Source organism: Tenrec ecaudatus, chromosome 12, assembly GCF_050624435.1.
Source record: "Tenrec ecaudatus isolate mTenEca1 chromosome 12, mTenEca1.hap1, whole genome shotgun sequence".
Taxonomy (NCBI): domain Eukaryota; kingdom Metazoa; phylum Chordata; class Mammalia; order Afrosoricida; family Tenrecidae; genus Tenrec; species Tenrec ecaudatus.
In genome coordinates this window covers 136,325,023-136,352,278 of record NC_134541.1, presented here as the reverse complement: position 1 = coordinate 136,352,278, position 27,256 = coordinate 136,325,023, and the positions used below count along the sequence as shown (strand labels likewise).

The following is a 27,256-nucleotide window of genomic DNA, read 5'->3' as shown; positions in this document are numbered from 1 at the left end:
TTCCTGCTGGGGGCAGGAGCACTACTACCGGCCATGAAACCCAGTTTATTTGAAACTTTCCAGGCTGCAAGAACAGCGAGATGGGGATCCCAGGTAGCTCCTCTGGGTCTCTTTGGGTTCCAGAGGACTCCCCAAAACTCCAACCAAACTTCATTGCCACCAGTCAATTCGGACTATAGCGACCACTGACGCTACAAAATCTGTTGAGGATTAATTACTCTGCGCCTGCGCAGCTGCACCCATTAAGGAGTCGTCTGAGGGCAGTGCAGCAGTGTTTTCGCCAAAGCCGTCTCCACCTGTCCAGCCTCCTGGCCACTATTGAGAAGGGGGTCGTGATGACCCGAAATTCAGAATCCTGAAAGGACATGCTGTCTCCCACGTCCCCCACCCCACCCCCGGACCCAAAGTTAAAGGTCGGCAGGTAGTTAGCTCTGAGCGCGGAGCCTGTTACAAGAGCGCGCGCCCCACCTGGGGCCAGCACACCGATGTGTGGCGAGGACTCCGGCAGAGGAGGCGGCCAGGCTGTGCTGACCGCGCCAGCAGGGGCCTCCTTGCACCAGGGTCGGAGCAGAAAAGGGCTGTCCCTTCTGGAAGCACAGGTTTCGAGCGGCGCACAGAGCCCGCCGTGCCCACCGTCCGGGCTCGGAGGCCGCAGCTCTGGGGGGCTAGGCTAGGGGTACGTGCACTCCGCCACCCCCCAGATTCCGGACCAGCTGCTGCCCAGGGACGATTGCGGACGGTCCCCTGCGCCTCAGGACCCGGACGCCCCAAGACGGGGTGGGCCCCAGGTGCCCGCGCCCGAGGGGTGGGCGGGTCCAGGGGAGAGCCCCGCCCTGGACCCCGCCCCCTCCCACAAGGAAGTGGCCGCGGCGGCTTGCGGGGGCCCAGACCGGCTCGGCGCGTCGACTGCCCAGAGTCCGCGGCCAGGGGACCCGCAGGTGAGGGTTCGGAGCTAGGGGAGGCCGGGGCGCGCCACTGGAGGACTGAGACTAGAGGCAGGGCAAGGATCGCCCTCAAAAGACTGGGGCGGGCTGCCTGGAGATCTAGAGGCTCCGGCCGGAGGAGACACCCTAGGAACGCCCAGAGGTGACTGGATGCAGGGTGTCCCCAGAGAGGGGCACGGGGACCCCTGGAGAGCAGGGGAACCCCTAGGCAGGAGGGGCAGGACCAGGAGCCCCCAGGAGGCAGGGATGTTGCCCGGGGGTGAAGGGGCTTTGGGACCAGGGAGAGGTGCTCTGGATTTACGGGGCGGAGGGACTCTCGAAGGGAGGAGCGAGGGGACCTGGGAGGGAGGGGGCGCAGAGGTAGGGGGATGCCATCTGAAGGTTCGGGTGGAGAAGTGAGACTCCTGGAGCACCCCGAGGTGACCAGTCGGAGGGCTCTGGAGAAGGGAGACACAGGGTTGGGCAGGGGCGCACAAGGCTCCTGGGACCCCTGGCTGGGCCAGCCGCGGAAGGGGGGCCCTTTTACTTGGGGCGGCCGGCCCACGCCCAACCACTTCCCCTCCATCTCGAGCCTTCCGGGTCGCTCGCCGGGAAATGAGCTGGCGCCCCCGCCCCGCCCGTGGCCCCCAGCCACCTCCGCCCCCGTCCTGGAGGGCTCCCCAAGGGTCCCGCGACTGGCGCTTCTGAACGAACGGTCCCTCCCTTCCCTGGGCTAGAGCAGGCTCCAGGAACAAGCTTCGGGCTGGGTGCTGAGCTGGCCCCAGGCTCCGCCTGCCTCCCAGGCGGGCGGTCTAAGAGCAGCGCCCACCTAAAGGGACCTCCTGAGAGGGCTGGCTTCTTCCAGCAAGAAACCTGGCCTCCCTAGGCCTCAACTTGCCATATCTGGGAAATGGGCATAATCAAGTTGTGAGGCTCTAATGGAACCGTGTATGAGGCACTCAGGGCCAGGGCTAGGCTCTGGAAGGAATGTGCCGGTGCAGGATTGAGGCCTGCCCTCTGGCCTCTGCTAGTTGGCCTCAGGCATAACTGTGAGTCACTGCCTGTCTGGGCCTCAGTTTCCTCTGTACAAAGTGAAAGCTTGTTGTTTTTATTTTTACATCTTTTCTTCGCAGGCCAGCTTTAGGGGGTAAAAGAGAGAACAGGTGTAGAAATTTGAAGAAATTGAACACCCTTGTCAAATGTGGGGTGTGTGTGGGAGGGCCCCCAACCTAAAAACTAAACTCCCTGCCATGGAGCCAGTTCTGACTCATGCAGACCCTACAGGCAGGGGGGGTTGCTGGGATGAGGATGGAAAGCCTGGATGTTTGGGGGATGGGTTTGAGTGCTGGCTTCCCAGTCAGTAGCAGTGTGTCCCCACTGTACTACCCGGCTCTTCAGAAAGCTCAACAGCCTCCCAACCCATGAATATCACAGTTCACTCTTTTTCATAGTCAGCCTCTGGATTTTTCCACCCAGTCCCCATGAGAAAGAGCACTGTTATGGACATGTTTGTTTTAAAAACAAAATTTTTTTTTAAAAAGCTCGGCTGTTGTTTTTTTTTATCCGAGCACCACAATGGATTGGCATGTCCAAAGTGTTAAGCTTTGGTTCTCCCACCTCTGCCCTGTTGGCATGGTTGTTGAATTGAGGGCTCCCCGCAGGCTCTTTAGAACCGAGTGAGCATTTCCCCACAACCCTGCCAGCACTGAGTTTTGGGCGTTTGGCTATGTCGGGACTGCTGTAACTGGGCCTGGCTTGGAGAAGGGCTTCCAGTGTGCTGGCTTGGGGAGGAGCACTTGGCTGGTCTGTGGTGTGGGTGACAGGGCCCCTCCACACCCAGCAACTCCTACACACAACAGGAAGTTGAGTAACTGCTTCGCAAAAAAAGTTTAAAACGGTTTGCTGGCAGCTCCCTGCAAACTCTGAGCCGGGTGGGGATTTCCCCAGTGCCAGGAGATCCTGGGTCCTAGCTCCAGGCTGCTTGCTCCTGCTTGCTGCCGCTTCAGATAGCCGGAAAAATCAAAGATGTCTAGCCTAGCCTGTGCCATGGTCAACCCGGCCTGTCCTGGATACAGACGTGGGGGGTGGGGGGGAGAAGCCTTAGCCAAGTGCAGCCAAACAGCCATCAGAGCATCAGAATTTGAATCTAAAAAGGAAGCCGCCCTGGTGGTACAGGGGGTCACATGTTGGGCTGCCGACTGCAAAGTCAGCCTTTTTGAAACCACCAGCCACCCCTTGGGGGAAAGATGAGGCTTTCCACCCCCATAAACAGTAACATTTTTGAAACCCATGGGGAGTTCTACCCTGGCCTCTGTTGGAATCAACTGGATGGCAGTGAGGTTTTCGAGTCTAAGGAGGAAAAGGCGGCGGTCTTCTGGCTGGTGCAGTCTCGGCCTGACTTGCTTTAGAGGGGAGCTGAATCTCGGAGGGGACCCACCAGCCTAGAGGGTTCCGAGGTTTTCCAACCCTGGGTTTGATCCTCATCATTTCTAAGGAGGTGGGGAGGGGCAGTGGGGATTGGAAGACAAACTCCCAATAGACATTTACAGAATCCTCTAGAACATCCCCAAGGCAATCATGACTCATGCAGCCTGAGTGGTCTTGGGTACAGTGGCATGAGCCAGGTCCCCTTCCAACCACCTGCAGGGAACTCTGAAGAAGCACAACCACCTACACCTCCCACTCGAGCCCTGGCTGCTCCCCAGCCCATTCCTAATGTGCCAGACTCAGGAGAAGGACTGCCAACCACCCCCATCCCACCTCCCCCCAAACACTACTCCAAACTGTAGTGACCTTAGACCCTTATTGGACTGGGCTGCACAAACTGGCCTCACGTCTCTCTGAGCCACTGGACGGATTCAATCCTCAAACCTTTCAGCTAGCAGAGGAGTGCTTAACCCCTGAGGTGCTGCCGGGGCTACAGAAAGCTCCTGACCCCAAGCTCGTAAGCTCGTCTGCGCTAGCCAGTGCAAGGTGTGGGGAGGAGCTTGTAGAGGGCCAGGTCCTCACTCCTCCAGCCCCACTGGGGCTCAGGGTGATGGGGCCAGAGTGCTGGCCGTGAACTTCTAGTCCCAAGACTGCCCCAGGACCCTGGCTCTCTCATCCTCAACAGTCAAATAGGTCCCTACTGCCAACCTGCTAGGCGGGCAGCAGTGACAAGTAAAAACCTGACGGGGTTGTCTTCACACTTGGGCAAAGCCATCCCAAGTGGCTCTTAATTGGTCCTGGGGTAACTAGACCCCAGCCCTGTTGGTAGTCCTAAAAAGGCTGCTTCCTCATTTGTAATGTCTGGGGGGTGGGGCATCATCACTGAGGCCTGCTGGTTTCAGTTACTTTGAGGAAGTTAAAAAAAAGGAGACATGCGTCTTACTCTTACCTGCCCGCCCCCAGCCCTCTCTACCCCTTTTAAGGAGTGTTAGTGGCTTAGGAAGCATTTCTGTCTCAGTTCATGCTAAAGTGTGATTGACTGATAGAGCTAAGTCTCAACCTCTCCCTCTCCTGTCATACCAGCCCGCCCTCCCCCACCTGACAGCCTTCCATCTGGGCAGTCAGTGGTCAGGGCTTCCCAAGTCTCCTCCATGCCATTCCCCTGGGCAGACCCAGCCACTCTGTCTTCCCAGCCCACCACTCAAGAGCCTTATGTGACAGACTTGTGTGCCCCCATGGCTGGTCACTCACCAAAACCCCGCAGGGGCAGACGTGCCCTGGGAGACACCTAGTATGTCTGACAGTTGGGACTTGGGAAGTAGAGGACCTCTTCCTTCAGGACAACCTGGGGGTGAGCACGGTGGTCCCGGTTGGGCGCCAGAGGACCCAGGCTTGGGCTTGGGAATGGGCTTCCAATCGCTTCTCGGCCTTTTGGCTAAGATCAAGGGAATAGGCTTCCGGCTCCTCCCTGGCCCCTCATGACCTGGGATGGACAAACACAGCTCGGTCCTCAGGTGGGAGTGACACATCCCACTCCAGTGATGGCCTCCCACCCAAGTGGCACATCGCTGGCACAGCCTGGGTACACCAAAGTGCTCAGGGGAAACCCCGGGCTGCTGATGGGGCCGGGTGAGGCAGCACTTCCGGAGTTTTGGTGGTACACAGACAGGCCTTTTAAGGACAGAGGCTCAGGGAGGAAGCTGTGGTGAGGACAGCGTACACGCCTGTAAGGGTGACATGTACTTGGGGGCGAGCAGTCGACTTGGGGTCGCTTTTCCTTTCTTAGCAAAGGCAGGCCCTGTTCTAAGCTCTGGGGAAGCAAGCGTGGCCCTGCCCCTGTACCTGCACAGGTGCCTGGTATGTGTGCATGCGTGCCTGCATGTGTGTGTGTGACTCCCAAGACTTCCTGCTGGAGGTGATCTGGGTCCAGGGTGAGCAGGGGCCCACCAGCCAGGGTGATGCTGGTCTTAAAATCAAGCCCTGCATGGTTTGGGTGGTGACCTGGAACTCTGGCTCACGGCCCTCCATACCTTCTCCAGGCTTGAGCTCAGTAGGTGGAGATCCTGGTGGGGGAGGGGAGGGATCCCAGGGCTCCTTCAGCATCTGTTGAGGGGGACCATGGTGGCAGCCAACTGCTCCGTGTTCAGGGCTCTGACTTGCTCCAGTCCAGTGCTCCCCTCAGCTGATGGCTGTGTGACTGAGCAAGGTGGCTGACTGGAGGGCTTGTCTCCAGGCCCAGGGCTGGTGGGAAAGCAGTGACACTTGTAACAAACCGGGCTCCTCGCTGCTCCTGAGAACCAAGGGCTGACATGAGGGTGTCTCTCACAGGGTTGGTCATCCGCAAGAGGACTTTCCTCAGCTCTCGCAGCTTCAAGCAGCCCCCGGCAGGCGTGCAGAGGCAACAGAAAATGCCCAGCCCCTTGGCCCCCCTCCCTCTATGTCGCTCCTCTTTTACAAGGATGACCCTCATATCCAGGCCCTCTGTGCTCCAGTCTGGCCTTAAATTCTACTCGCTGCCAATAGTGCCCCCATTGGGTATTTCTGAGACCGTAACTCTTTACTGGAGCAGTAACGCCTCATCTTTCTCCTTCAGAGCAGATCATGGGTTTGAACTGCTGACCTTGCTGTTAGCAACCCAACGAGTAACCTATTACACCCCAAGGCTCCTTCAGTTCAATACCATTAAAAAAATGACTTCAAGATCCTCGTTCACGCTCGTCAAGTACCAGGGGTCCCAACCTCAGTACCCCAATTCAGTCCTTACCAAGATGCTTATGATAGGGCTTCACCATTGTGGCCCATGCAAGAAACATGAGGTGGTCTGCTTTTTCTTTGTTTTCATACTTGGCGATTTCCTCTGCTGAGTGTTAATGGCAGTAAAGGAACCTGCTCATTATTTATTGAACACACAATGTAGACCGTACCTGTAGGTGGTGGGGATACAGACTCAAACAAAACTGAAATTCACAGCCACGGAGTCAACCCCAACTCATAGCGACCCTACAGGGCAGAGACTTGTCCCTCTGGGTTTTTGAGACTGTAATTCTTTATGGGAGCTTTTAGAAAGCCTCATCTTCCTCTGGAGGAGCAGCTTGTGGTTTCGAACTGCGGACCTTGTGATTGGCAGTCCAAGACGTCACTCACTCCTCGCGAGAGGAACTAGACAGGTCCAAAACGTCTGTGGCCTCCGACATTCGGTCAGCAGGAGAAGACGAGAACAGGGGAATTCCTGAATCCATTCTCATCCGGGTACACCTCACTGCTGTTGTTCACTGTTTTATTTAAATCATGCGTTATGTGAGGATTTACATTTAGATCATCCATGTTGTAGTAAACAGTTTTAAGGGACTTAGCAAACTCCCCCATAATTTACCCTCCTCTCCCCACCTGTGCTCTCGTCTCCCTGCTGTGGATGAAGCATTCCCCCTTCACGCAGGTTCACACCGTAGGCTCTCTGGCCACCTGCACCAAGCTCACTTATCTCACAGCACTCTCTGCCTCCCCTTTCAGCCCTTCTCGTGACATTGCAAACGTCTGCAGAATGCTCTCATTCATGTCAGACAACATCCCAGCGCCCAAACACCCAACTCGCTGCCATTGAGTCAGTTCTGGCTCCTAGCGACCCTGAAGGACAAGGCAGAACTGCCCCTATGGGTTTCTGAATCTGTAACTCTCCACAGTAGTAGGAAGTTTCTACTACTACTTTCTTCTATGGTGCGGCTGGTGGTTTCAAACTGCTGACCTTGAGGTTAGCGGCCCAACATGTAACCACTATGCCCCCCAAACCCAAACTCACTAATGAGTTGATGCCAACTCATAGCGGCCCTGTAGGGCAGGATAGAACTACCCCTGTGAGTTTCCAAGACTGGAGCTCTTTACGGGAGTAGAAAGCCCTCTTTCCCCGAGTGATGGGTGGGTTCTAACTGCTGACCTTGAAGTTAGCAGCCCAACTCGTAACCACTGTGCCACCAAGGCTGCTCTTGTGTGCACCAGGAAACCAAGGTGTGTGCCTGGCTCACTTCATGACCATCTTCTGCTTCACTCCGTTGGTCTGAGACCGAGGGAGCCTACAATCCCTCTGAGGTCTACCCGCATAGTGAGACCCGCAAAAGCCAGGCACTGTCTCAGGTGGAAACCTGTCTGAGGAAGATATTTTCCACAAGAACAAACGATGGGGAAGTGGTGAGACTGCACCCTGTCAGTGACAAAAATGAGACCCTGAAAATCAAGGCCGTCTCCTCCCGTCGGGTGCCAGCCAGTACTGGTTTTCCTGTGTGTCTGGTAGCAGATCAGAGGGAGCAGGAAGGGAGTCAGCTGCAGTCTCAAATTGAGTGGTCAGGAAAGGCCTCCTAGAGGTGGTGGCATTTGGACGCCAGCAGTGATGCATCGTTGGGCTCCGCACCAGAACAGTGAGGGTGGCACGGGACCAGGCAGTGCTTCATTCTCCTGCATGCAGGGTCGCCGCTAGGAGTCACTATGACCCCAGGGAGGCCCAGAGCCAGGAGGCATCTGGGGACGTGGGCTGAGGCTGGGGGAAGGGCCAGAGAGGGCTGAGGCAGGAGGCTGGTGTAGCTGGGGAAGGGACTCGCATGCACAGGCTGTGGCCTAGTCCGGATGGCACAGTGGGTCCAGTGTTGGGATGCTGGTAGCCCCAAGGTTGGCGGCCTGAGCCTCTAGGCCGCTCCTGGGGGGAAAGATGGGGTCTGTGAAGGTGTATAGTTTCAGAAGCCCTTTGGGCCGTCCTGTGAGTTGGGATTGGCTTGGTGGCAAGGGGCTTGGGGTGGGTCCTTCCATGACCACTTCCACTCAGGCCCGAGGCAGCTGCAGCACGTTGGCCGCAAGGCAGCAAGTAGGTTTTCAGGATGTCTGTTCATCTGTGCCCTCAGACACAGCCCCTGAACAGCCATCCCCTCCGCACTGCACCTCAGCATATAGAGTGGGCAGGGGAGATGGGCTCTGGGGCTGGATGGTGCCTCTGTAGGTGGTTTATTGGCATTGGTTCATCTCCTGCAGGGGGGTTGGTTTCCACCTGTGGTGAGTGACAGGACTGCTGGGCTAGGGTCCTAGCCACATTCATCTCACCCCACTCAATCGTGTCTTCACCTGCAGCTCCTGTACCCCCGTGCCTGCCCCCCCATCTCCCCAGGGCACCCCCTATTCCTGAGACATCCTGTGGAGCAGGGTGGGTGACCTGGACCCCCTCTCTCGGCACAGGGGGAGAGCCATGGCTTACCACAGCTTCCTGGTGGAGCCCATCAGCTGCCATGCCTGGAACAAGGACCGCTCCCGTGAGTGTCTGCTGGCGTGTGTGTGTGTGTGTGTGTGTGTCTGTGTGTGTCCTAGAAGACCACCTCTGGGCCACTGCCTGTGAGTGGTGGGTGGGTCTGCAGGGCCCCATGAGGGCTGGCTGGCCCTCTCCTGCACCTTGGGTCCAGCTTGGGAGCCTCTGGCCTGTGTTGTGTATGAAAGGTGGAAGGACACCCCGGGGCCCCGGGCCTGGAGGAACAGGAGCAGCAGGTGCAGTGGCTCGGAGGTGTGAATGGGATGGGGTGCAGGTGGACATGTGGAGGTGTGAACATGGCAGTGGGGGTATAAGTGTGGCTGTGTGTGTGTGTGTGTGTGTGAAGGTGCAGTGTGAGTGCAGCGGTGTGCACTCTGCCCCATATGCACCCCTGACTGATGGGGGGTAGTCAGGACACCGACATAAACCTGCAGTGCTACACTGTGAACTCCAGAGCCCGCAGGGCAAGGGGAGGTCACGGGAGCTGCTGACGTAAAAAGGCCAGAGGCCCGTGGAGGTGGTGACATTTGCAGAGATAGAAAGGCAGCCGGGGGAGGGACACTGAGCTGGGTGGGCTTGGGGTGGCACTGGCTGAAGTTGGGGGCAAGGGAGGGAAAGGTAGGGTGGGGCACGGAAGGGCTCCTGTGCAGCACGGAAGAACACCGTGGTTCAGGATGAGGTGCTGTCTTGGGGTGGGCATCCAGGCAGAGTGGGGTGTGAACTTGGGGGCCTGGTCCTGAGCCCTCCCCCTACAGAGATCGCCATCTGCCCCAACAACCACGAGGTGCACATCTACGAGAAGAGCGGGACCAAGTGGACCAAGGTGCACGAGCTCAAGGAGCACAACGGGCAGGTGACAGGTGGGTCTGAGGGCCCCTGGGGAGGGGCGGACAGAAACCCAGGACTGAGCTGGGCCACTGCACACTCACTGCAGTAGGGTGCGTGGTTTGGGTTGCAAGTCACATCTCTGTGATTCACACTGGCTTCAGTCATCCAGGGCGTGCGTGGGCTCCAGGTGCCTGGGAATCTGAGGTTGATGGGCTTCGAGGTAGCTTGATCCAGCAGCAGGACACCTCAGGGACGCCTGTTCGACACTGTCTCCTGGCTCTGCCCTCCAGCACTTTGCCATGCACCAGAGAGTGGGTAGTACAAGCCCTCTACTCCCGGGAGGAGGAGGTGACAGTCTGCCTCTGCAGATTTAGTCTCAGAAACTCACAGGGGCAGTTCTCTGTCCTACAGTCTGGCTCTCGAGCCAGCACTGACTCGACAGCAGAGGATCTGGTTTGGTATCCACATAGCCCAAGCTCACCCCTGTACTTGCTGTGCAGATTGGGGTCTCTCTGTTCCCCAACCCCTCCACGTGGCTGCCAGGGAGCTGCCACTGGCTGGGTGGCTTCAGACTGGCATGCCCCTCACTCCCGCTGCAGGCATCGACTGGGCCCCTGAGAGTAACCGCATCGTGACCTGCGGCACAGACCGAAACGCCTACGTGTGGACGCTGAAGGGGCGCGTGTGGAAGCCCACGCTGGTCATCTTGCGCATCAACCGGGCTGCTCGCTGTGTGCGCTGGGCACCCCTGGAAAACAAGTTTGCTGTTGGCAGTGGCTCCCGAGTCATCTCCATCTGCTACTTCGAGCAGGAGAATGACTGGTGGGTACCGGGCCAGGAGGGTGTGGGGCCAGCCAAGCCTAGGACTGCAGACCAAGTGGGTAGGAGCCAGAGTGACCCAGGAATCCTGGTCACATGCTCCGAAGGGGCTCTGTCTACACTGAGCCTCATGAGTTGAGGGGACTTCTGCAGGTCCAGAGGGTCCTTCCACCATGGCCGTCAGGCCCCACACTTGTGGACCTCACAGCCATGTGCACTGAGGCCAAGGCAAAGTCACTGCCCAAGGCTCGGCCTGACTCCAGGGCCCCTCTCCTCCATGTCCCTAAGGTCAGAGTGAGACCTGTGTTCAAATCCAGCATAGCCAGTTTCGTAGCTGTGTGACCTAGTCAGTGGTCATTTGTGCCCACTTGCCTTGAGGCTTAAAAGGAGCCAAACAGTAAATCTGTTGCCTTGGGGTCGACATGTGTCAGAGAACTACATCCCAGGGTTTCCCATGGCTGATCTGCCCCAGGTAGAATGCCAGGCCTTTCTAGCAAGGCACCCTGGCATGGACATGAACCAGTTAACACCAGCCAGGGATTCCAAGGGAGACAAAAGGGTAGTTCCCACCCACAAGGGGGACCCAGCACAGGCTAGGGAGTGGGCCATGGGTGGTCTGCGGGGCCCTGGGCATTGAGGATACCCACCTGTGTATGTCCCCACCCCACCCCTGTATCCAGGTGGGTGTGCAAACACATCAAGAAGCCCATCCGCTCCACCGTCCTCAGCCTGGACTGGCACCCCAACAATGTGCTCCTGGCTGCCGGCTCCTGCGACTTTAAGTGCCGGTGAGGCTTGTGGCATGCTGACACCACCACAGGGGCGGCAGGGCGGAGGGTGGGGGGGAACCGTCTTGGGAGCCCCAAATCCTGCCTTCCACACCAGCTCGGTAGGAGCGAGAGAGCAGGGCCTCTGGCTCTGGCCCTGTGTTTGAGAGAGGGACCATCTTCGAGTCTTGTCTCCAGCCCACGGGGCAGTCTTAGCAGGACGAACTCGTGTTGCAGAAATGTCCCTTCTCAGGCCCTCCTCTCTTGCCTTGTTTGAAGCTATCTCGTATTTTATACTCAAGGGTGAATGGCTATTCGTCAATGTGGAGCCTCCAGTTGCCAGCTGTTAGTCACCTGGGCACCTATTGAGTCCCTTTCAACCACCAAATACATCCCAAGGACTGTCAGGCTCCTAGCAGCCGGCAGATGGGGGACACCTCTGGGTACTTGGATCTCCACCTGGGCAACAGGCTAGCATCAGGTACCAGCAGCCCCCTCAGAGACCCTGAGCACAGAAAAGGGCCCTCTGAAGTTGGCTGGTGGGTGCTGTGCCTGATGGAGGATTGCTCTGGAAGGCAAGGGTCAGCATTACAGCCCTGACGCCCCCAGGGGACCATGCAGGCTGCCAGTGGCCAGCCCTCAAGTGAGACCCCAGGACTGAGCTGGGAGACACTCCACACTGCCCCCTTGCACAGAGGGGGCTGTGACTCCCAGTGCAGTGCTCTGTGCTGCCTCACCAGACTCAGCCGCCTCTCTCCACAGGATTTTCTCCGCCTACATTAAGGAGGTGGAGGAGCGGCCGGCACCCACCCCGTGGGGCTCCAAGATGCCCTTTGGGGAGCTGATGTTTGAGTCCAGCAGCAGCTGTGGCTGGGTGCATGGCGTCTGCTTCTCAGCAAGTGGGAGCCGAGTGGCCTGGGTCAGCCACGACAGCACCGTGTGCCTGGCCAATGCCGACAAGAAGATGGCGTGAGTGGAGGCCTCTCAGGTGGGCAGGGGAGGGACCATCAAGCCGGAGTGGTAGACTAAGGGATGTCTCTTTCCCCACAGCGTCGCTACCCTGGCCTCTGAAACACTGCCTCTGCTGGCCGTCACCTTCATCACAGAGAACAGTCTGGTGGCAGCGGTAAGGGGACAGTGGGGCCCATGGTCAGTGAAGGGAGCTGGACGGATATGCATGAAGCTCCTCACCTGTTCATCCTCTGCTGGCCCTTTCCTGCCAGTCACCCACTGACATCGCCACCCCACCCTATCCATCCACGCAGTTCTTTGAGAACCCATGCTGACTCCTGCCACGGTAAAAGCAGCCCACTTTCCAGCTCGCCCTCTGTGGCCAGGGCTGCAGGCAGCCTTATCGCCCACATTGCTGCTTACCCACTACTGGCCTGAACGGATGCGTCCAGGCATGTGAACTCAGAGGGAGGAGGAGAAGGGTGTAGTTGTACCCGTGCCCAGAAAGGGGGCCTGGAAATTTGGGGTGATCATCACTGGCAACTCCCATCCCTCCCTCCTGCTCACAGAGCTACTCAGTCCGTTTTCACCTGTCAGCAAACACTGGGGGTGTCCCTTTGCCGAAGGAGTGCCCACCTGAGGATGTTCTAGAACAGGTGGAGATAGGTAGGGAGGGCTTGAAGGCGCCTGGGCCCACAGGGGAATCCCGGATAGTCCACACCCTTTTTCAACCAGACTCTGACTCTTCTTCATCCATCGGTACCCCTCATCTGCCCCCTGGGGGCTGGAACCCCTCTGCCTGTCTGAGCCCTAATGGCACCTGTCCTGCCACAGGGCCACGACTGCTTCCCGGTGCTGTTCACCTACGACAGTGCAGCAGGGACTCTGAGCTTCGGTGGACGGCTGGACGTGCCCAAGCAGAGCTCCCAGCGTGGCCTAACGGCCCGAGAGCGCTTCCAGAACCTGGACAAGAAGGCCAGCACAGAGGGTGGTGCCGTCTCAGGTGCTGGGATCGATTCAGTGCACAAGAACAGTGTCAGGTGAGTCAGGGGGAGGGGGGCCTCATCCCAACATTGGCCCACCCACTGCCCTTGGTCTCTAGAGTGCCAGGTGGGAGTGGGGCAGTCAGTCTCTGCGTGGGGCCCCGGTGCGGGCTGGAGGGGCTCTGCATGGGGCAGGGGTGCCCTTGAAGTGAGAGGAGAAAGAAGCGAGGCTCACCCAGCCCAGAGCCTCCACAAAGCCAACCCACTCCCATCATTTATTTGGTTCTGACCCTATAAAGCAGCAGTTCTCAACCTGTGGGTTAAACGACCCTTTCACAGGGGTCGCCTGATTCATAACAGTAGCAAAATAAAAGTGATGAAGTAGCAACGAAAATAATGTTATGGTTGGAGGGGTTGTCACCACATGAGCAACTGTGTGAAAGGGTCGCGGCATTAGGAAGGTTGAGAACCACTGCTATAAGGGTTGCCTGAAACCAAATCTTCCCAGGAACAGCCAGCCTCCTCATCTTCCCATTGAACCACTGACCTTCAAGCTAGGAGCCCACTACTCCCTCACCAGCACCAGGCGGCCTGGGCTTGTTCAGGCTGAGCTCTAGATAGCTGGCTGGAGTTCCGGGCCCTTGTGAGAGCTGGCCCTGCACAGTCCAGGACACAGCCTCCGCCCTTCCTGGAGTGCTGCTGCACCCTCCTGCGCCCTTCAGGACCTGCAGGTGGGCCACCTTCCAGGCCTGGAGGCTGACCCTGGGGGCAGATGGGCAGGGATAAGCAAGCCTGCATCCTCTCTGCAGCCAAATCTCAGTGCTCAGCGGGGGGAAGGCCCAGTGCGCACAATTCTGTACAACTGGCATGGATGGTGGAATGAGCATCTGGGACGTCAAGGTGAGGTCCTCCCTGGCTGGCTGCCTTTGCCCCTCCTGGCAGGGGATGGGGGTGGTGGTGGAGCGTCATGGATGTGGGTCCCCGAAACGTACCCTGCCCATCTACTTCCAGAGCCTAGCCTCTGCCCTGAAGGACCTCAAGATCAAATGACCCGAGGAGGCGCAGGCTGGGCAGGAGGCCCCTCGCTTCGCTGAAGTCCCTAGGGTGCTCCCTCAGGAGCTGGGTGGGGGTGGGGTGCTTTTGTCTGTTGAAGAAATATGCTTTCTGTTGTAAAGAATGCCCCCACACCACTATGCTGGCAGTGAACTGCTTAACGCCCAGGTAATAAAGGCAGCTGCAGCCCTGTCCGTCTGTCAGTCCATCTGTTGTTCCCACAGTACAGGCAGCTTAGCCTTGCTCACTGCCAAAAAGAAGCATCAAACCCAATGGGAAACCTCATTTCTAGGGGCTGCGGTGGCAGCTCTGACTCCATCAGCTTTGGGGGTGCTTCCTCCAGCACTCCCCGGAAGGACCCTACTCAGGCCCCACAGGGAGAGCGGCTGTGAAACTGGACTGGTCATGGGCCCTCTGGACTCAGGTCCCCACTTGGTAAAGGCCAGCAGAGGCCAGTACTTGCAGACACTCCCAGCACCTTTCCTGCATCCCTGGACCAAAGCTAGGTATGTGCCTAGACGCTCAAGAAGGGGACCCTGTGTGAGAGCGGCTGCAGCCCCTGCAGGGCCCAACAACAAACGTGGCGAGAGTTAAGATAATGCCAAGTTTAATCGGCCAGATACACAAGTTGGATTTTCGGAGCTTGTCTCATCTGGGTGACACACAGTAAACAAATTCCTTGAAATGATGGAGGGGTCAGGTTAAAAGTGGATCCTGGTCGGTGGGCAAGGGGCAAGGCAGGGCAGGGGAAAGGCCTGTTGGAACACTGGCCAGGGAGGAGCCAGGACCCTCAGGCCTCAGAGGACAGCCCCTTCCTGTGAGCAAGCACCAGGCGGCAGTCTGGGGTTGACTGTCTCAAACTGGTAGGAGTGCCCTACGCACAGCCGCCTCCCATGCAATCTACCCAGGAATAAAAACTCCTCGGACCCCACCTCGCCGTGACCCCCTCCCCCAGGCTCTGAACTCCCCAAACAGCAAAAACATTCCAATGGCTACATAGCAATGCTTCCCTGCATCTTTGTCACGAAGATAGCAGCCGATCCCGCCCAGCCCCCCCACCATCCCCCTAAACGATTTCTGTGCCAAGATGAAGAAGAGGCCCCGTCCACTGGGGACTCCTAGCCGTGAGGGGCTGCAGTGGTGGCGCCGGGGCACAGGGCAGGGCGCACAACGAGGTCCTGGCTGCGGGCTGGCCCCGGATCTCCTCTCCCCACAGCCACCTTTACTTGTTGAGGGACAGCGACTGCATTCGTTTTCCCGACAAAGTCGCGTCGTCTTTCGCTGCGGGGGGAGGGGGGGGAGGAGAGGAGAGGAGAGTTAACAGCAGCCTCTCAGAACCACGGCACCGCCTGCAGTGGATCAAGTCCACCCTGACATTCAAAGGCCCTGTAGGACGGAGTAAACCGCCCTATAAGGGGTTCCAAAGCTGGCTCCAATCTTGATGAGAGCAGATGACTACATCTGTCTGCCAAGGAAAGGCAGGCAGCTAAGCACTTAAACACTGCACCACCAGGACCCCCTTAGTCTGCTAAGTTTGCCAACAGCCGCCTCAGCGGGCACAAGGAACAAGAACACAGATCTCCCAACTGTGGCTTTGTCCACATGCCCCCTCCGCCCTAGCCACTGGACAAAAAGCATTTCTTCTTTGCCCCTCCTTGGCACAACCCCATCGTCCCAACCTCTCCCTGGGGCTCTATCCTCTGAAGCGCACCACATGTGACATCCTCTCCTGCTGGGGCCAGTGAGGCCACACTAATGGAGGTCCAACACCTCCAGGTGGACAGCAACAGAGCTGTTTCTGGGGCTCAGTGTCCTGCCACCCCGGCGATAGGAGGAGGCAGGCAAGCAGGAGCTCCCAGGGTTCCCAGCTCTAAGTGTGGAAAGGATGCCCTGTCCCCTCCCCTGGCCCACAGGGAAAGCGTACCCCCTGGACATGGGGAAGTCAAACATCTGTCTAAGGTAACAAGCCACCAGAGAAGGAGTAAAACAACACGAGACCTACCTTTCCGCTCTTCCTCCTTTTTCCGGGCCGCCTCCTCACGCTGCTTCCGGATGATGGCCAGCCGGGCCAGGTCGGCCTTGGCCTGCTCCGTCTTCCCTGCCATGTGCATCTTCATGTAACGCTCTTTTGCTTTCTGCTTCTCAATCTCTTCTCTGGGGGTTGGGGAGATGGACAATGTTGTGGGGAACAGCTTTGCCATGTCTCGGGGTGGGGCATAGGAGCCAGGGAAAAGGTCAAGGACTCAAGCTTAGTGCCAATGTATGGAGGGGCCCTGGCTCCTGTGCTGCCCCCCCAACAAGCAGTGGCAAGCCCAGCCCTGCTAGCCGTCATGCCTAAGAGGAGGGGTTCTGAGGGGCACATGGTGTGTGCAGAGGATATGGAGCTGGACCCTGTGACGGCTTTCAGAGCCCCAGCCTATTTGAGGACAGGCTCTGGCTAGTGGGACACCACTCAGTCTTCCTGACTAGGACCAAGACAGTGAGCTGTATCCAGGGTGATTCCAAAAAGATGAAGGCCACAGGGAAGGAGGGAGGAGTAAGCAGCCCCAGGCCACACACAAGGCGAAAAATAAGACACCCAATTGCAGCTCAAGGGACCTGTCCCAGCAGCAGTTCTGCAGGAGAAAGATTAAGCAGTCTTCGAGACCCTTTATCAGCTGGAGCAGCTCAGACAGCCCAAAGGCTGCCTCTTGACAGGGGCAGGGAGTGAGGGGGAATAGGGGACAGACAAAAGCTGGACTTGGCCAGGGTGATTCTGTTGGTGATCAAACCACTGGCCACTGGGGTGAGAGAAGTGGAATCCTGGGTGAGGATGACCTACGGGGTATAAGGCTAGAAGGCCCACTACCTAGACTCGGAGATGCCAAGGCTGTGGGGAAGGGGGCAGGAGGAAGCTAGCCACACAATGCCTCTAGGGACTTATTAGGCAGAACAAGAAACCAGGCTCTTGAGTCTGGCTGGGAGAAGAGACCCCTGTCACCAAAGCATGGGAGGGGCAAATGTCATCTTGAGAGTGCCATAGATAAGACAGCACCCACCTGCCCAGAAGACTCACTAATGGGGTGGGGGGTGTCCAGAGTTGGGTACCACTGAGCCAGGCCCCCAGAGCTCCACACCCAGCTGCCTGAAGGTACAAAGGACCACTCCTCACTGGGGAGGACAATAAGACGCCCTCAGGGTAGTGATGTGTCCCCGGCAGCGGCCAACTAAATCCTTCTGTGTGGGGAAGGCCAGCACCAGTCTAGGCTGAGTTTCAGCCCAAGAGGGAAGCTACCAGAAGGTCTGTAGACAGCTCTCCAGACAACCCTGGGTACCACAGCAGCCCAGCTGGGATGTGGGGTAAATCCTAGCAGTCCGCAAAGAAAGAAGGGGAAGCTGGCTGCTCTTCTCAGGGACCCACACCGACAATCACCCAAGGGCCCAGGTCAAGAGGTCAGGACACTGCATGTTGGGGAACAGACCTCGGGCAGCGCTCAATTCTCGGCCTCAGCCTCACATAAGCAGTGGCTAGACATCAGCCCTGCCTTCACATGGACTCAAGAGGTCTCACAGAGCCCTGTCCCTGTGGCCACAAAGTGCAGGGGGCTGCTAGTCAAGACCAATCATCCCAGGCTGCGGCAGGCTGCTTAGGAAGGGAGCAGCTGGGCCAAGAGCAATGCTCAGGCTCACGTTCTGCTGGGGAAGGAAGCTCCTCAGAGTAGTGGGGATGGGACAAGCAGGCCCCACAACAAGGTCCTGGGCAGAGGGCCGAACCCCCAAGTTACCGTTCTCTCCTAGAAAGCTCCTTGGGCCCATCCAGATCCAGCTGCGTGACTTTCTTGGTTGTCTGTGCCACCCGGTTGGGGTTCTCGATGTCGATGAGCCCTTCGACGCCTTTCCGCTTTTGCTAGGACGGGGGCGAGATGCTGCCGTTGGAGGTTAGGTCTTGCAGAGGCCCTCCCCCAGGCTACTCCCCAGCCCCACTTCCGCTCCCTGCCTGTGGGCCAGCACTCAGGAGGTACTGGGACTCCAAGTGCACACTGTATGAGGGGGACCTAGGATCCGAGTCAGAGGGTAGAGGTGGTTCAGAAATGCCTAGCCTGCCTAAGGGGAACCCAAGTCAGGTTCACAAGCTCAGACTAGGGCACCCCCCCACCCCCACCCAAACCCTGTGCCTGCTTCTGCCTGCAGCCAAGCACACTCTGGATGCCAGGGCAGGCCAGGCCAAGGGTGTGTGCCCTCACGGCCCATCCCAACCCCACCCACGTTGGCTGATGGGAGCAGAGGAAGTGGCTAGAGCAGTGGTTCTCAACTATCTTCCTAATGCCACGACCCTTTAATACACAGTTCCTCGTGCGGTGACCCCCAAACCATAAAATTATTTTCTTTGCTACTTCATCACTGTCATTTTGCTACTGTTACAAATTGGGCGACTCCTGTGAAAGGGTCCTTTGACCCACAGGATGAGAACATCTGGGCTAGAGGGAGCCGTCCAATCTCATAGCCTACGTGGGTTTCCAGAGATTCAAGAACCTGAAGGTAGTATCGCCCACCTCCTCAGGGGAGTTCAGGAGAGAGCAAGACCACACTTTCTTGAGGTTAGCACGCTTGTTCAAAGTGTAGGGTCCATCCAAGGAGACACTCCCACACAGGCCTGTGAACATGACCACTCTACACTCAGCGGGGCACCCAGCTCTGTGCTCCCACCTCTATGGCAACCAGTCAGTGCTACAAACCTGGCCCTGTCCACCCCCCTCCCAATTCCTCTTCTACTAAACCCCACACCTTTCCCAGGAAACCCCAACAAGCCTACCCCTAAAATATGGCTTGGACCTGTCCGCTCACCTCCACTGCCACGGCCGTCTCCCTTGTGGCAGCCACTAAAGCCCTGTCTGCTCAGGCCAGTACACCCTGCCTGCCACTCGTCACAGAGAAGCCTAAATGACGACCTTTTTTCAAATCACTGGTCAATTGTGACTTTAAAACAGATGAAAATGTAGAGGGGCAGGGAAACCTGGTCATGAAACAGAAGAACAAGAACTCACACACCCTGTGACACGTGGACCCTACTGTCCCACCAAGAACTCATGTTTTATGTGGGTGCCCCCTTGCACATAGGTTCCCTGTGTACTCTGATGCCCATTTTTCACAGAACAAGTCTGTAACCACTGCTGACCAGCTTGTGTAGAAACTGCTGAACAGGAACCTACACAGCTGTATAAACCTTCACTGGAAACAAAGTATTATTTAAGCAAACATTACATGAAAACCAGGCTCTCCCTCTCCCTTCACCTGCGGGAATGGCCTCACCCACCTCTTTTCCTGTACTGCATTACTCTCCTCTTCACCCACTAGGGCACAGGCCTGCCCACTCTCCCAAGCCCCGCTGTCCCCTTCCTTGCCTTTCAGGTCAAAGCTTAAACGGCACCTCCTCGCCCCACGCCACCAGCGTTTCTCCAAGCACATCACAGCCCAGCTCCCGCAGAACACTACGGAAAGTTTACTGGCCATTTGTTAGGAGCAAGGACCTTGTCATGCCTGGTGAAACCACATCCTTAGAGACATCCATGGACAAAGTCTTGGTACCTGGTAGTCATCATCGTCATCCTCACTCTCGTCCGAGTCCAGAGATTTCTTCTCTTTTTTGGGGTCACCAGCAGCTCCATCTCCACTCTCTTCTTGTTCCTCTTCTTCCTGTTTCAGAAATGCACAACCTGCAGAATCAAAAATGCAAAACAAACCGGCGAGACTGTGACCCCTCCCCGACTGTCACACTTAGACTGTGGAAGGCTGGGATCAGATTAGGGCTGAGGTGGCTCATCCCCAGGCTCAGCGTCCAGCACTGGACACAGCCAGCCGGTCCACGACCAAGGATGGCAGAACTCAACCTCCTCCTGTGCCCTGCCCATTCCCATCCTGGAATCTAGGTGCCAAGTTGCACCAGCTTCCTTGATGAGCCCTCCTTCCCACCCCCACCTGCCCTCATGTACACCTGTGACGGGCCCTTTCCCTCCACCTTCCTTGCCTCCCCCAGAAGCCTCCCCTCTCTCCTTCTCCTTAAGGCCCTCCCAACCACCAAGCAGATGTGGCCTCTTCTTTCTCTGGGTGTCTGGGGCATAAGCATTCTGCCACACAGCTGGCCCTTACCCAGGCAGTCATGGACCCCGACCACACAAATAATGGGTATCAGCCCACTCAGCAAGAAAGTGGAGTACCCCCGGGCACAGGATGGAACTATGTCCCCCAACTCAGGACCCACGGAGCAAAGTGAGGAGATTAACTTTGAGCTGAAAATGTGCTGGCGGAATGGGGTTCACTTATTAGCCAGGTTTGCCTAACCGCAGAGCTGAGTACCTCCAGGCAGGAGGCTCACTGGCCGAGTAGGGTGACTCCGGGCCCTTCGCAGTGGAGCTGAAGAGCGTTGCAACATTTGCCTATGCAGGGCAGACACCGGCTGAGCCAAGCGACAGGCTAAGGGCCAGGAAGGGGCCTGCCTGTGGGCACTGCTGAGAAGCTGTCTTGGCCACAGAACTGTATCCTGGGTGATTCCTGACCTTGAATTGTACTCTTACTTCCCTAACTGACGTCATAATCCTAAGTACACTGTGACTTTTGTGTGGCCATGGCAACAAACTACGGAACTCAGAGAAATCGAGTGTCTGGTCTTGGAAATGCAAAAAGGGTCATGGGGGAAGAAGGCATGTCTGACCTTCCTCTCAGAGGAATTAGCCTTGAGCTGCTGGCCTTGACTCTCATGCCTCCTTAGGAAGCTAGTGGTCAGACACCTCTATCATGCCATTTCTGTGCATCCTGTGCCCTGAAAATGGTTGGAACAGAGTATTAGGAATACCTACATTAGCCCAGTGACATGCTTCTTTGTAATTAATACAATCAGAGGATAGCTCCTGACCTGCTGCTAGAGGTTCTGGGTTCCCTGACCCAAAGATGGATGGTCCTTGCCTGGCCTTCTGGGAGCCAGAGGTAGAGCCACCCTGGGCCATTGGTGGGGTACGGACAGTCATGGACTCACCCTGGCCTTCTGCTTCTCGGCCTGGAGCTGAGCGTCGATCTCCTCAGGGCTTGTGTACTGCCTTGCCCGGCCTTTATGGCCACCTTTTCTCCCTGCAGAAGAATCAGCAGTTTAGGAGGGGGCAGCTCCTATGACCTCCAGAAGACAGTGGTCTATGGGGGTCACTCTCCTTACCTCCCCTTCCCAATACTACCCCCATGTACAAAAGGATACAACACAAAGGACGACAGCCCTGACGTACGACCAAAGTGTCTGTGTCGCACAGACCCACAAATAGGGCCTGAAGGGAGAACACGGGTGTGTCAGTCTGGGTTAACTAGAGAAACAATTCACACACTCATATGTGTATAAAAGAACTTTATATAAAAAAGTAATTGTATATTAAGAAAACCCCAGTTCAGTCCAAGTCCCTAAGTCCGATATTAGTCCATGTGTCTGACACCAGTCAACAAATTCTTCTTGAGATTCACGCAGCACATGCAATGGCACTGAGTGCAGGAAGATCACAGGCCAGTGGGTGGGAGGTCATGTGGATCCAGTGGCAGTGGAAGCCTCTCAGTGCTAGTTGAGTCTCTACGTGGCTCCTCTAGCTCCAAGGCTTGGGTTGCCATCAACTTATCTCCCTGTGGCTTGTGGACAGAAATGTCTTGCAGGGAGATGAAGCAGAGAGAATCTGTGTCAGTCTGGCCTCTAGCAAGCTATTTATCTTTGTTGCACCTCCAAATGAAGTCGTCAAACTGCAATCTGATTGACAGGCTGAACTCCACCCCTTCACTCTTAATAGTCTCAAATTGACACCAGATTATCTAACTACCACAGACCACCCCTTGCCAACCTGACACTTTCCCACAACTCTTTAGCTATATATATATATATATATATATATATATATATAACGTTCAAACAAGCATAATACAATCACATCTATATCTAACAGGATAAAACTAAAATGCATATAATTTTTAAAATGTGCCACCCTTATTTAAACATCACATTCTGTAAGTGAACAAAAGCATTCTATGCTTATGTAAATACCTATAACATATTCCTATGAAGATATTCCCTCACTTATAAAAGTTTGTAAGCCAGCCACTTCATGCCTCCATCTATTCCATCTTGGGTATCCAATTTCTATACTGCCCATTTATATTAACCCAGAGTTCTCAGGAGACAATCATATTCTCTGATTTGAAGAATCTTCATCCCAGGAGGAACCTTGTGAAGTCGGCATCCCTAAGCAAAGTCGAATCTGGATAGGCAATCCATAAAGTCAGCAGCAACATGCACCAGTTCAGACTCAAGGATCTTCTCTTTATCTGGCCGTGTTCTGGTCAACTCAATGTGGGCTGCCTCACATAGCCTCCATAGGATGCCCACAGGCTGCCCTGCCTTTAGACCATGGTGCCCATCACAAATTCTCAACAACTCTAGCCCTCTTGGGCTAGGTCATGAACTTCGGACTAATCAACCCACTCTCTTCTCTAGTCCCTGTGAACCAGGTCCATGGGTGTCAGTGGCCAGACTCAACCCGTCTCTTTATTGCTGTTTCTCTCATTTACACTCAACAAGTGAAGTGGATCCACATGGTCACCTAGCAACATTTCAGCCTGACCACATGCACCCTTTAACACTCAGTCCTGAAAATGATTGGTTTCTTCATGGCTCCACAATTTTCCAGTCTCAAGTACAAATCACTAGTTCAAAATTCAGAAATCCAAAGAGCTCCTCCCACACACCCCTCAATCTGTTAACAGCCCCCAAGGCAAGACTCTTCACCTTGGAACGTGTTAGGCACTCAAGACTTTGGGTGGGGCTTATGCTTTTCAGAGGCTTCTTTGCAGGCGTGTCCTAAACCCATTTAAAGTTCCAATTTTAATGTCTGAAGACAAGTGGGCTTATAAGCTCTCTATTTTCATATTTCCCAATAATCACTTTTATCAATCACTACATCAACAATAAGCAGAAGAAATCAGTATAAACAAAGTAGAAGCAGATCCTAAACTCAATTCTTAAGGCAGTTAAGTACAATCCTTATCTACCTATCTTAATCATTATCTATTCTACTGATACAAAATATGGGCTCAGGCCTCTGACTACATTTTCTGTTAGCCATTTTGACTAAGCAGCATGGTCTCAGAGAAAATGTTCAAGGGACGATTTCATGCTTTGGGCCCAAAATATACATTAGTCACACTCATTTTCACCATTTCAAACGGGAATAACCAAAGATAACAACCAAAGAAAATAATCAAAATTTTAACTTCCTATATTCTTTCCAGAAAACAACCCAGTAAACTGCATTGCCATATCTGACCTCTGGCTACCCAAAGAAAAACTACCATGAGGTAGAAATCACACAAGTATCTACTCTCCATCTTCACAATTTGTTTCTCTAGTACCCCAGTCCCAAGATACCATAGAGTGTTAGACGGAGTTAATTAGAGAAACAAATTCATGGGCACTCACATATGTACAAGAGAGAGCTTTATACAAAAGAGTATGGTAATTGTATATTAAGAAAACATGCCATCCCAGTCTAGTTCAAGTCCCTAAGTACAATTATTAGCCCATGTATCTAACACTGGTCTATAAATTCCTCTTCAGACGCACGCAGCACATGCAATGGCACTGAGTGCAGGAAGATCACAGGCCAGTGGGTGGAAAGTCTTGTGTATCCAGTGGTGGTGGAAGTATCTTAAAGCTGGCGTGGGGTCTCCACAAGGTTCCTCCAGCTCCACGACTCTGGCTGCCAATAACACAGCTCCATGTGGCTTGCCAACAGGAATGTCTTGCAGGGAGATGAAGCGCAAAGTCTGTGTCAGTCTGCCTTTCAACAAGCTATTTATCTCTGTTGTGTCTCCCAGTAATGGGGAGGGAGTGGAGTGGAGCACAGCGCTGGTCAGCAAAATCCTAAGAGAATGGGTGCTGATGCAGTCAATACTAGTGCCATGCTTTCTCTGTCCAGGTCATGGGCACATTCTGAATCCAACACAGGGTGCAGGAACCACTGATGCCCCTGCCTGCCTTACAGGTCAGAGACTGAGATCAAGGCAGAGGGGCATAAAGCCCTGCTCTGCTCTGCTACTTACTAGCTTTGCAGTCTCAGGCAAAGTTCTTAACCTCTCAGCTCTCAGCTTCCCACTTGGACCTCTCCCTCTCAGGGCTGTCATGCCAACAGACTAGTTAATTTGGGTATAGTTGATGGTACAGTGCCTGGCATTGGATAAGCACCATGAAGATTAAGCATCATTTTTAATGATTGTTTTTCTAATGAATGGGGTAGGGGTGGGTACATCACTGGCCCCATAACTGATCCGCTGTAGGTGTCATGAAATGTAACACAGGCAATTCTACTTTGTTCTATAGTTCTGCTATGAGTTGTAATCAACCGGAAGGCAGTGAGAGGTGGAATTCCTGGCCGGGGCCATGTGCGGCAAGCACCCATTTATCCATGGAGGCTTGCCCGCTGCTACGATGCTCAACAGGTTTTAGTGGTGCTTCCAGATTAAGGCAGACTAGACAGGAAGGGCTGACGAGCTGCTTCAAAAATCAGCCAGTGAAAGCCCTACAGATCATAGTGGTTTGATCCTGGACATTGCACAAGACCAGGTAGTTTCCTTCTACTGTGTGTGGGGTCACCAGGTCCCAGGGGATGATGAGATGGCAGCCAGAACTACCTCTAACCAGAGGTTCCCGAACTTATTTTGCCTACCGACTCCTCTTCTGAAAATAATTACCCAGTGCCCCTTAGCAATAAAAAACTTTTACACTATAGTCCATTATCCAGGGTGAGAGTATAGGCAGTATCTGTTTCTGCAGCACTTCCTTCCCCAGCAGTCCAGCGCCCCCCAGCGGTGGTATCACTCATTTTGGGAAATACTGGTCTAAACATTAAAAAACTGACTGGAAGCTATAGCCTAACCTACTTGAGTAGGGCGGTATGCTCTTTTTGGGCCCCAAAGGATGCTGGAGGAACCGTGACCTCACACCCTCACAGGCTCTCTTCTGGACACTGAGGCACTGCTGATTCCAGGGAGTTCCTCCCCAGAGCAGAACCAAATACCAAACCAGTCACTGCCACTAGGTCGATTTTTGATTTATAGGACAGAGTAGAACAGCACCCGTAGATGTCTGAAACCTCTTTTGACAAGTAGAAAACCTCATCTTTCTCCAGCAGAGTAGCTGGTAGTTTGGAACTGCTGACCTTGCAGTTAGCAGCCCAACTCATAATTCACTACATTACTAGGGCTCCTGTTCCCAGTGCCAAAATCTGTAATTAGATGGCCTTGGCTGCTGGAGCCTCCAGGGACAGTAGTGGAGACACTGGCTTCTCCTGCCTTTGAGAGCAGCTGCAGAGCCCTAATTGGACTACTGCAGACCACAGCACCCATTTTTAATGACTACCTGGCCTCCCAGGGGCGTGTCAGTCTATGCTAGTGGAAGTCCTATTGTGAGAGCGCAAATTCAGAGCCTAGAACACCAAAACCCTCACTGCCCCTCTTCACGGTCCCTGGCAATTAGAACTCTTCAAAGCTGGTTCCTGTGGGCTCCCCTCTTGCTGCCAGGTTGTGTGATGAGGATCATCCCCAGCGGTTCTGCAAGCTTTCTACAAACGCTGCCCTGTTAGCACAATGGAAACGATCAGCCCGAGGTGTTTGGTGAATTGTAGGCTTCTTTATAACGTTTTTGAGGGTCACTATGAACCCAAAGGCTGGTGATTCAAACCTAGCCAATGACTCTAGGGCTGGCCATCTACCCAAAAAACGCTTCCGGGGGCAGTTCTACTCCTTCATATAGGGTCACCATGACAATATCTAAGAAAACACAAAGCTTTTTACAAGCCAAAAGACCAAAGCATCCATCTAGCCAGGGATTCCTATTATAATGTTTGCAATGGCACTTCCCAGTCTCTGCCCAAATTACCCATTAAATAGTAATCTGGGTTCAATGGGGAGCTGGAGCCGTAAGCCTCCATGTCCCTGGGAGCAGTGCCAGAGACCCATCTGGATGTGTGAGAAAGGCCCAGGTAGATGTTCCTGGACCGAGCATGCCCAGAGCCTTTTCACCAAGCTGACACCTGAGCTGCCACGAAACAGCAAACATCTGCTCCCCACCAGCAGCCAGCTGGGCACCCACGATCATTTGCAGACACCCACCCACTTTGAACGCAGCCTAATCATGAACCCAGTGTTTCTGAGGAAGAAAACGAGCTGCATTCAAGACCACCTTCCCTCCGCACCCCGCCAAGTGGGCCAGTAACCCCGCTGGGATTCGAACACGGGCTGAGTCTCAGGGGACAGAGGAGCGTACACAACAGATGCCCCACGGCTCCGTTCCAAACATAGGCAGTGAGGGGCCACGTTGGTACCCTGGCGATGGCCAGATGTGCTGTGGGGGATCCCCCTACTGCCCAGAAGGGCTCAGCGACTGGTCCAAGACACACGTGGAGTTGGCCGGGCCCAAGAGCATCCCGCAAAAGCGCATACGGTTGCGGCTCGGCCCACGTTTTACGAGCGAGGCAGGAGGGCGATCACAGACGCGGTGACTCAGTCCTCCCCGAGCCTCGAGGTGGGAGGAAACCTGAGAGTCGTCTCGTCCCGTCCCGTCCCGTCCCCCCTACACCTCCCCGACTTGGAGAAACGCGCTCCGGATCCTTCCACGTCGGGGAGAACATGCGCCGATGAGTTCTCTCCCACCCGCGAAGTGGCTCCGTGCCACTGCGGCTCTCGGTATCACCACCGGGACAATTGGGCGTCGAGGCCCCGCCCTGGCCTTCAGCCGGCACAAACGCCCGCCCTCTGCGCCACCCTCCGAGGTGCCAGAGGGCTGAGGGGACAACAGGAGTGGGGCCCGGGCGGCTCCCCCGAGGTCCTCAGACCACGCGCGCCCGCCCCTCACCTCCTTTAGGCATCGCGGCTCCGGCGGCTGCTGCGGCGGCGCCTCGAACTGACACCGGAACCGGAAATTCCTCCGGCTCGACTCTTCCGCCCGGCCAAGCGCTCTCGGCGCGCCGCCGCCGCCGCCGCCGCGGCGAGGAACGGGGTCCTCAGAGAGGCCCTCAGCTAGAGACTGCCCCGCGTGTCGCCTGAATCAGGAGCGCTCGTGCGCTGTCGGGCCCACAGTGCCTTCAGTCACTTTTCCAGGGACAATACGTGTCCTTGCTTAAAGGACATACCCTTCCTAGAATGGAGGGCTTAGGATAACAGTGGTTACGG

The 27,256-nt window shown here is 55.6% G+C and overlaps 2 protein-coding genes across 3 annotated transcripts; one reads left to right on the top strand and one right to left on the bottom strand.

Annotated features, from left to right (window-relative positions):
- The first annotated feature begins 809 nt into the window (after nucleotides 1-809).
- Nucleotides 810-14,224, top strand: ARPC1B (actin related protein 2/3 complex subunit 1B). Of its 2 annotated transcripts, none has more exons than XM_075565035.1 (10): nucleotides 810-938; nucleotides 8,565-8,638; nucleotides 9,387-9,491; nucleotides 10,059-10,281; nucleotides 10,959-11,066; nucleotides 11,808-12,014; nucleotides 12,096-12,171; nucleotides 12,831-13,036; nucleotides 13,789-13,879; nucleotides 13,991-14,224. In XM_075565035.1, the coding sequence occupies exons 2-10, from the start codon at nucleotides 8,575-8,577 to the stop codon at nucleotides 14,027-14,029; spliced, it is 1,119 nt and encodes a 372-aa protein (XP_075421150.1). In that variant the 5' UTR covers nucleotides 810-938; nucleotides 8,565-8,574; the 3' UTR covers nucleotides 14,030-14,224. The 2 variants fall into 2 exon arrangements, with proteins under 2 accessions (XP_075421150.1, XP_075421151.1); XM_075565036.1 differs by having other exon boundaries at nucleotides 860-938; nucleotides 8,560-8,638.
- Nucleotides 14,225-14,622: 398 nt separating this feature from the next.
- Nucleotides 14,623-27,089, bottom strand: PDAP1 (PDGFA associated protein 1). Its single transcript, XM_075565041.1, has 6 exons — nucleotides 26,940-27,089; nucleotides 21,042-21,133; nucleotides 19,598-19,705; nucleotides 17,797-17,918; nucleotides 16,035-16,186; nucleotides 14,623-15,313 (listed from the first exon to the last, which is right to left on the bottom strand). The coding sequence occupies exons 1-6, from the start codon at nucleotides 26,950-26,952 to the stop codon at nucleotides 15,255-15,257; spliced, it is 546 nt and encodes a 181-aa protein (XP_075421156.1). The 5' UTR covers nucleotides 26,953-27,089; the 3' UTR covers nucleotides 14,623-15,254.
- Nucleotides 27,090-27,256: the final 167 nt, after the last annotated feature.

Coding starts and splice junctions, on each gene's coding strand:
- PDAP1 (XM_075565041.1), bottom strand. Junction 19,706..21,041: donor CCGAGAAGCAGAAGGCCAGG/GTGAGTCCATGA, acceptor TTTCTGAAACAG/GAAGAAGAGGAACAAGAAGA. Junction 15,314..16,034: donor AAAGGAGGAAGAGCGGAAAG/GTAGGTCTCGTG, acceptor CTCCCCCCGCAG/CGAAAGACGACGCGACTTTG.
- ARPC1B (XM_075565035.1), top strand. CDS start 8,575: ATGGCTTACCACAGCTTCCTGGTGGAGCCCATCAGCTGCCATGCCTGG. Junction 12,015..12,095: donor AATGCCGACAAGAAGATGGC/GTGAGTGGAGGC, acceptor CTTTCCCCACAG/CGTCGCTACCCTGGCCTCTG. Junction 13,880..13,990: donor TGAGCATCTGGGACGTCAAG/GTGAGGTCCTCC, acceptor ATCTACTTCCAG/AGCCTAGCCTCTGCCCTGAA.